At 44.2% G+C, this 8,531-nt stretch overlaps 1 protein-coding gene across 11 annotated transcripts in view; it reads left to right on the forward strand.

The window, feature by feature from the left end:
• The window catches only part of LOC127486659 (rho GTPase-activating protein 20), a 48,342-nt gene extending 40,808 nt beyond the window's left edge, over positions 1-7,534 (forward strand). For all 11 annotated transcript variants that reach the window (XR_016228812.1, XR_016228811.1, XR_016228810.1 and 8 more), the window contains 2 exons: positions 2,177-2,341; positions 6,018-7,534. Coding sequence is in view for 7 of the 11 variants with exons in the window: in XM_089325317.1 (XP_089181443.1) it covers positions 2,177-2,341; positions 6,018-6,165 (313 nt within the window). In the remaining 4 variants the exon portion in view is untranslated. The remainder of the gene's footprint in view (positions 1-2,176; positions 2,342-6,017) is intronic.
• Positions 7,535-8,531: the final 997 nt, after the last annotated feature.

Consider the following 8,531-nt stretch of genomic DNA (forward strand, 5'->3'; position numbering starts at 1 on the left):
AAAGATGTCAACAATTTTCACACATACACACACGCACACATATGCACATACACAAACTGTTTGAAAACTGGTTTTACAGTTAACTCTCAATACAACTCATTGAGGACAGAGGTCCTGCATGGGGAGTCAGTGCACAGTGACTTCTGCTGTTAATTTTTTTTTTTAACTTTTATTTAATGAATATAAATTTCCAAAGTACGATTTATGGATTACAATGGCTTCCCCCACATACCGTCCCTCCCACCCACTACCCTCCCCTTTCCCACTCCCTCTCCCCTTCCATTCACATCAAGATTCATTTTTGATTATCTTAATATACAGAAGATCAGCTTAGTATACATTAAGTAAGGATTTCAACAGTTTGCTCTCACACAGAAACATAAAGTGAAAAATAATAGATGATATTTTTTAAATGATGATGAAATCAGATCAGACCTATTGTCATGTTTAATCCCAGTGAGAGTCAAGTTGGGAGTTGATAATTTTTTTTTTTTTTTTTTTTTTTTTACAGAGGATCAGTTTAGTATACATTAAGTAAAGATTTCAACAGTTTGCACCCCCATAAAAACACAAAGTGAAATATATTGTTTGAGTACTCGTACCAGGGGATTCCAATTCTGCTGTTAATTTAACAATGAACACTCTCATGGATGACGTCAGTGACCACCCGAGGCTCTTGAAATGAGCTGTCTAGGCTATGGAAGCCTTTTTTAATAGAAAACGTTTATTTCATAAATACAGATTTCAAAAGGAAAACTTTTGGATTATAGCGGTTTTTTCCCCTATGGACAAGGCCATAAGCAAAGTGGAAGTTCTCTCTTCCCTTTAGAGATAAGTGCACTCTTCTTTGATTGCCACTTTTTTCCACTGGGGTCTACAGAGATCGTTCGTGTAGACTATGTTTTTGCCACAGTGTCTTGGCTTTCCATGCCTGAAATGCTCTCACAGACTTTTGATCCTCAATACTGCCAAGTGCACACCAGCAGAATCTTTCGTATGCACATTTCTGCTAACTGTGTATTCCACAGAATTTCAGCTTTTTCTTTCTCATGCTCCTCAGACGTGTTGCAGCCTTCGCTTATTGCTGATTGCAAATCCGCATTCCAATTTTTAGATGCTTATGGCAATGGCACCTAGTCTCAGGAAGCAACATTCTTTTTGTTAAAATAATAGAGGTACAACAATGACCAGAAACGGAGAGATTGAAAACCACAGGAATTCCTTGTTACGGACCTGTAGGGCACAGGTTTATTTGGGATTCTCTGGGTCCACTTCATAGGGTCCTCTAAGTTTGGTCCACATGTTGGGAGATTGCTCTGGGCTAGGATCTGCTTCTGAGCTAATTCAGAACATTGTTTGAATCCCCTTACTTGTAGTTGAGGTACCTTCCTCCTCCAGCTGTCACCTGGGGGCTGACTACATCTAGTCTCATGTTTCTGTGTAGCTCCTGCCCATATGACAGATTCATTCTCCCTTGCCCTTCAACTCTTTCTGGCTTCCCCTTCTGTGCCATGTCCTGAGTCAGTGTAGATGATAATCTCTGATTTGGGGACCTCTTGGGGGTTAGTTTAGGCCTCCTAAACTAGGGAATGTACTCTCCCTATTTGAAGGTTCATCACATTCATTCTGTCTTCACAGTCTCTTTTTGCAGATAGCACAGTCATAGGCTGCAATCATTGGGGTGTGCGGCTTTTGGATGGGTTGTTTTAGAACCCTCTGTGTACCACAGACTTTGTGGAAAACATCCCTTCCATCATTCCACCAGCAGTTGTCCATGGTTACCAAGACCTCCGTGTTAGTAAGTCCAATGATGAGTCCTCAGTAACCACCTGCCTTACCTTCCATAGCGTTTGATGGGAGCGATGGCTCCCTTCTTGTTATCCTCTCAGTTCTCCACTTACCTGACACCTCTTGGTCTGAGCGGCTGTCTTCTTTGGCACGCCTGTAAGACGATACTTGCCCTAGGTTCTCCCTTGGATGTGTTCCCTGTCCAACTCTCTCAGTGCCACCTGCTCTTTGAGACCTGTAAAACCTGAAACCCCATTGGCATCTGTAGTTGGAGAGCCTTGTCTGAGGAATTGAGATGACAGTTTTATCATGTGTCACTCCTAATGACTGGCATCAAACTAGTCTGTGACCATTGACTAGCTACTCTTTGGTGTTTGCTGTTGAGCAGGGACGATGATTTTCAAGAGGCTGGGACTTCAGAGGATGCAAGTGCTTCAAAGGGACGTGAACGAAGACTACTGGTGCACGGTCCGATAAAGTTAAGAACGGGTAATAAGAAAACAAAGCATCAGGCTTTTTTGTACAAGGACGTACTGAAAATCTCGAACATTCGGTAGGTGCATATGCTGCATGCTGTCCTGATCATCGTGAAATATATTGTCTCTAACAAAATTCATTTTCATGCACTCTTTCTCAGCAAGTAGCATGTTTTTACTTTGTTTTTGCCAGTGATTTCATTCTTCACTTATTAAACAAGTAGTCATGGAAGTTTTATTCTGTATTGTGCCCCTGTAGACAGTGGAATCAAGAATGGGAGAGACAGGGTTCCTCTCTCTCTCTCTCTCTCTCTCTTTGAACATTTATTTATTTTAAAGGAAGAGTTAGAGAGAGGTAGAGGCAGTGAGAGAAAGAGAAGGGCGGGGGAGAAAGAGACACAGAGAGAGACAGAGACAGTCTTCCATCCGCTGGTTCACTCTCCAGATGGCAGCAAATGCCGAAGCTGCACCAGTTGGAAGCCAGGATCCAGGATCCAGGATGCAGGATCCAGGAGCTTCTTCCAGATCTTCCACATGGGTACAGGCGCCCAAGGACTTGGGCCATCTTCTAATGCTTTCCCAGGCCATAGCAGAGAGCTGTATTGGATGTTGAGCAGCCGGGACTGGAACTGGTGGCATGCTGGCACTGCAGGCAGTGGCTCTACCTGCTACGCCACAGTGCTGGTCCCAGGATTCTTCTTTCTTGAGTCTTGCCTAGAGATGATCAAACTAAGAAAGAGACAATTGAAGATTGTAATAATGTGCATCTGATAGTAGGAAATAAACAGTGCCATGTGGAGAGTGTCAGAGAAGAGTCCCACTAGGGTGCCTCTGTGAGATGCAACATTGAAACCATTCCTCTGGTGTGAGAAGCAGCCACCTGTTCTATAGACTGGGTGTCCCGATTTGCCTGGCTGAGGGGACTGCAGGCCATCGTGTATGCAGCTTGACCCTTTGGGAGCAGGGCTTCAGCAAGGCTGATGTTTCTGGAGCTCATTGTAATTGACCAGGTCAGAGGTGAGACTGAATAAGTGCTCAGGGTTCTGGTCACAGAGGATCTTGACAGATCCCAGTAAGGGGTTGAGAAATTCCTTTGAAGGGGTTTCCTTATGGAAATGGCCATATCAGGTAAATATTGTAGTATATCATTGTGGCTGCTGGGAGATAATGGATTGGAGAGCTGGCAGCAATATAGGAGGGAGACTATGTCCTGGAGATGATAACCCAGATCACTGATACCAAGGGCCCCAACTTGGGAGGGACAGTGAAAGCAAAAGGTACAGGAGGCAGATTTGGTGTGCCGGTTGGAGATAGACACAAGTGGTCACTCCCACTGTCAGCCTTGAACACAAATGCAACCAGTACACAGCCTGGAATAAGGCAACTGCTTAATACACGTGTGCAGGGAAGGAGTAGGCAGGAATAGACTGATCTGGACATCTGCTTATCTGCTCCACCTGTGTTTTCATAATTTATGAAATATTATATAAGACAAAGACTAGTTCCACAAACAAAATCTCACCAGGAAGTGAGTAAAGAAAAATAAAAGTTGCCAGTGCTGCCCTCCCCTTGGCTTCCAGTTCTGCCCTGTCCTAGAGCAGAGAAGCAAGACTCAGGCCCAGTTTTATAAAATGCAGTCTCATCTTAGTGACAATCATATGAGGTATGTTGGATCAGGGGTGTGTTAAGCGCAATCTGTGTGTTCAGGATATCTTGTACCTCCTCTTGCCTAATCCTTGCTTTCACTATCTGAGATGGGTCTGTATTCTTGTTTTCCAACAGGCTCTGATGCTAAGAGAGCCCCAGTGGCTGCCTCAAGGTCACCACAGTAGTCGTGGGTCCATGATTTTTTTTTTTTTAAGATTTATTTTATTTATTTGAAAGTCAGTTAGAGAGAGATGTAGAGACAGAGAGAGAGGTCTTCCCTCCATTGGTTCACTCCGTAGATGGCCGCAACAGCCAGAGTTGTGCCGATCTGAAGCCAGGAGCCAGGAGCTTCTTCCAGGTCTCCCACATGGGTGCAGGGGCCCAAGGACTTGGGCCATCTTCTACTGCTATCTCAGGCCATAGCAGAGAGCTGGATTGGAAGAGTAGCAGCCGGAAGTAGAACTGGCGTCCATATGGGATTCCGGTGCTTCAGCAGGCCAGGGCTTTACCCACTGTGCCACAGCGCTGGTCCTGTGAGCCCATGTTTAAAACTAGATCTCTTTATTATAGTACCGGCTCTCACCCAGCTGCCTCAACACTTTGTATTCTTTTGGATCCCATGGCAGATTTTATGACAATTTCATTTCAATCGCTTTAAATCATAGGGAGCCCTGTGGCCAAATCCTTGAACATCCTCCTTAAGGCTTAGAGCTCTTCACGTCTACCACTCACCTGAGAGTTAGATTTGTAAATGAACAAGGCAGCATGCCAGAGGGCGAAAGTGGGGTGGACCAAACCAGTACTGAGCAATATCACTGCTGAAGCTGCGATATTGTCACCCTGTGCTCTCTGCAGAAAAAAATGGGAGGTGTTTTCTTCCCTTATGGATAAGACGTTGAGCACTCGGACTAAGGTACATTTTGTTTTGTGCTTTTATTTTGGCTGCAGTCTGTAGGACACAGTATTTTTTTAAGCCAGAATCTGTGGGGCAGATGATCTGAACCAAATCTTAAGAAGGAAATTTGAGCTGGTGTCATGGCTCATCTGGCTAATCCTCCGCCGGCGGCGCTGGCACCCCGGGTTCTAGTCCCGGTTGGGGCACCCAATTCTGTCCTGGTTGCTCCTCTTCCAGTCCAGCTCTCTGCTGTGGCCCGGGAAGGCAGTGGAGGACGGCCCGGGTGCTTGGGCCCTGCACCCGCATGGGAGACCAGGAAGAAGCACCTGCTCCTGGCTTCGGATTGGCAGAGCACCGGCCATAGCAGCCATTTTGGGGATGAACCAACGGAAGGAAGACCTTTTTCTCTCTCTCACTGTCTAACTCTGCCTTTAAAAAAAAAAAAAAAGAAATTTGAAAGAAGCTGTCTTTAGAGAAGGAGTGGAGAGGGTCCCCCCACCCCGCCAGGATCATTTTGAATATTTATAGCACCTTTCACGGGCTGGAGAAAATCATCAACTTAAAAATTTAGCCTGTTATGGATTTATTGAATTTTGAATCCAGCTTGCAGTTAGTTGCCTTGGCAGTGCCAGCCTCAGTGACTTCACAGGCTTTGTACAGCCCAGGGACCAGACATTCACCATCCCAGCTTTCAAGATGCAAAATTTGTATAAGAATTAAGATTCAAAGGTATTTGTAATATCTGAAACTAAGGTTATTCCAAGATTATGTATGTATAGTCTATCTCTGTGAAGAAGAAAATTTTATAAATAATTCATCCATGATTTAATCTTTGTTCAACCCCTCAGCCACTCTGTTGAAGTCAATCAGATGTGCATGACCAGAGAGTGAGTGATTCTCTTAAGATGTAACACCTTTAAAATACAGAGTATGGCCTCAAGTCCATAGTCAGCATTCAGAAACAGACCAGTCCACCTGTTGCCACTGGCTGCCGTTAATCTTGTGTGTGTGGGCCCCTTGTGGGCCAGCCTTCACTGAGCACATGATTTTGTCCAGGTCCACCTGACTCTTGCCTGTGCTGTGCACTGAGAGGGAATAGATGGATGTGAGCTTTTCTTGGTTATGGAACATGGAGGATTGGGGTTTGCTCAGGAGAGGATGTGCTCTCAGTACATTTAAGAAAAAAACATCTTGCTTGATGATCTTTTTAGGTACAGCAAAAATATTTACTACAAATATGTCATCCCTGTCAATGAAATATGGATTTCCAAATGCATTGTTGAGGAAGGTGATACCAGTGCCTCCAGGTGCCTGAATATTGGCTGGCCCATGGCGAATTATAGGGCCAAGTTCTTGTAAGTATCACTGCTGAGTCTTGTAATTTTACTTTGATATAGAAGGATATAACCCTTATTGCCTTTTCTAGCAAAGATAGAGAAATGCACCTAAATTTTCTTCCAAACTTGTTTTTTTTTGGGGGGGGGGGATTGGTAAGCATTTTAATTTGACCCTATAATAATCTGCTGCCTCATGCTTTGACTTCCAGCCATGGCACTTGTATGACACATATTTTCCCCAAGAGGTTTTTATGTGCCAATATGTGTGGAGAGAATGAAATGGGAACTGTTGGAATGATTTGCTTTGGTCTGAAGCAATGGTTTTCCAAGGGCTCCATGAGCTACTTGGGGAGTGGGTATTTTGGATTAATAAAAATAGATTTGAGAGAGCAAGGCTCTGGGGCCCCTCTCCAATATCCTCCAGCCTCTAGGTCTAGGCTTTTGTGTGTTTCAACTAGTAGAGTAGATCAATTCAGCTTGAAAAAGTCCTTTTATTCTCCCAAAGTAATGACCTAAAGAAATAATACTTGATATACAAATTAAATTATATCCTGGGTTGCTAGAATTGCTATTTGGTGTCTTCAGTGATACGGCCACCTGAAACAAAGATTTGATTCATGCGATGTGGGTGAGTTTTCCAAGGCCCACTTTGAGGCTGGTATGAGGAAAGGAAACGGGGCTCCATTTCCTAGACATCTTGTGTGTCTGTTTTTGTGTACGCAGGTACCTTGCAACCTCTGCCTGCTGCTCTGAACAGGCACAAACCCAATGTCCTGTGTGTTTTTCACATAGACAGTTCATCCCAGGTGCTTGGTGCTCTTTTTTGCTCTCCTCCTCTCCTCACTCCCTCCAGGTCTGTCAGGTCATATTGAAGTTGATACAATGGAGATATATCCAAACTGTTAATCAACTCAGTTCTGTGATGGAACTGCTTGCAAATATTACTGAGAACAAAGCCATGCTTGTACCACTGTCTGCATGTCTTCTTTGCCATGACAAATTTTCTCCCTAGGTTCTCAGATTCTATTGCTTAATGTCTTCTTAATCTTGCAGGTGATAGGAAGCTGCCTATTTGTGGTGCCTTTGATGAGGAGTTCCACTAGACAGTTTTTTGAATGAGGGAGAAGCGTGGGCACGAGGTGGACATAGGCTATATTGGCTGTGAAGCTATGTAAACACATACAACACATTTACAACAATGCCCAGCACCGAGTACATTTGCTGTTGGCTGTTATCACTCTTATGCAAATTGGCATAAGTAACCCGTGGTGTTCAAGTCCATATGAAGGTGGAAAGCCAAGGAAATGTCCACTTTGCTGTGGAAGCATGTCCTGAGAAGGCATAGAAATGCCGCGTGGGTGAGCTCTCGCTGGTAGAAATAGGAAATGTGGCAGCCCCTGCAGAAAAACCTGTTGCTTCCGTGAGTTCAATGTAGGACGACTGAGCAGGACTGAGCAATTCCACTGTGGAATATAGGTCCAAGAAAAGTGTAAACATACATACACTCTGTTTGTTCCTAACTCTGACTTTTGGGCACAAATGTTCCTAGCAGTGTTGTTCATTAGAGCCAGAAGTTAGCAACAAATTACATGTTCATGACCTGATGAATGGATAGTTATGACATGGTGTAGGATCTGGGGGTGGTGGAGAATAGCGTGTGGCTGCTTACTAGAGATTAGGGTTTACTCTCGGGATAATGAAAATATTCATGAGCAAGGTATTACAGGTGCTGCCGGCACAGGACCCAGTCATATAAATGGTCAGTTTTATTTTCCATGTAGTCAATCACTCCCCAGCTGTTTTGAATGCTAGTAAATTATAAGCCCATGTATGTTTGCGACTGCAGATCTTTTTCACTTTGGATTTCAAATACATTAATGATGTAGCAGGAAGGATATAAAACATTAGTCACCAAACACTAGGTGCTTTGACATCCTTCAGCACATCATAGCACTAAAATAATTTTCTAGGTATTTATTTGACATCTGACAATTCTGCAGCCTCTGTGAAGTACAGTGGTATGGATTTCCCCCCTAAAGTGAGCCCAGAGCATTCCATTCACATGCCCAGTCTCTTCAGTGTGACATAATCTGATCATAATGCTTTTTCCATTTGAATAGCACTTCAAGCTACAGGAGCACTCTGAGGTTTAATGACCTCCACTTTCGATGGTGGATACTGAGACTCCTGTCAGTTCAGTGACTCCTGTGATCACTGAGCTAGCATCCCATAGTTGCAATCCAGGGTTTCATTTCAAGTCAGCTTCTCCTTCCCTTGAAGAACTCTTTCCCATCGCTGTAATGTTGCTGTACAAGAGCAGACTCCACCCAGAGCCCTTGTGTGAGAGGGCACTACTTACGCCTGAGTCCCCGTCACCCACACTTGCCT

This window comes from Oryctolagus cuniculus, unplaced genomic scaffold (assembly GCF_051225735.1).
Source record: "Oryctolagus cuniculus isolate XC-2025 breed Fujian yellow rabbit unplaced genomic scaffold, ASM5122573v1 ptg000086l, whole genome shotgun sequence".
In the NCBI taxonomy this organism is placed as follows: domain Eukaryota; kingdom Metazoa; phylum Chordata; class Mammalia; order Lagomorpha; family Leporidae; genus Oryctolagus; species Oryctolagus cuniculus.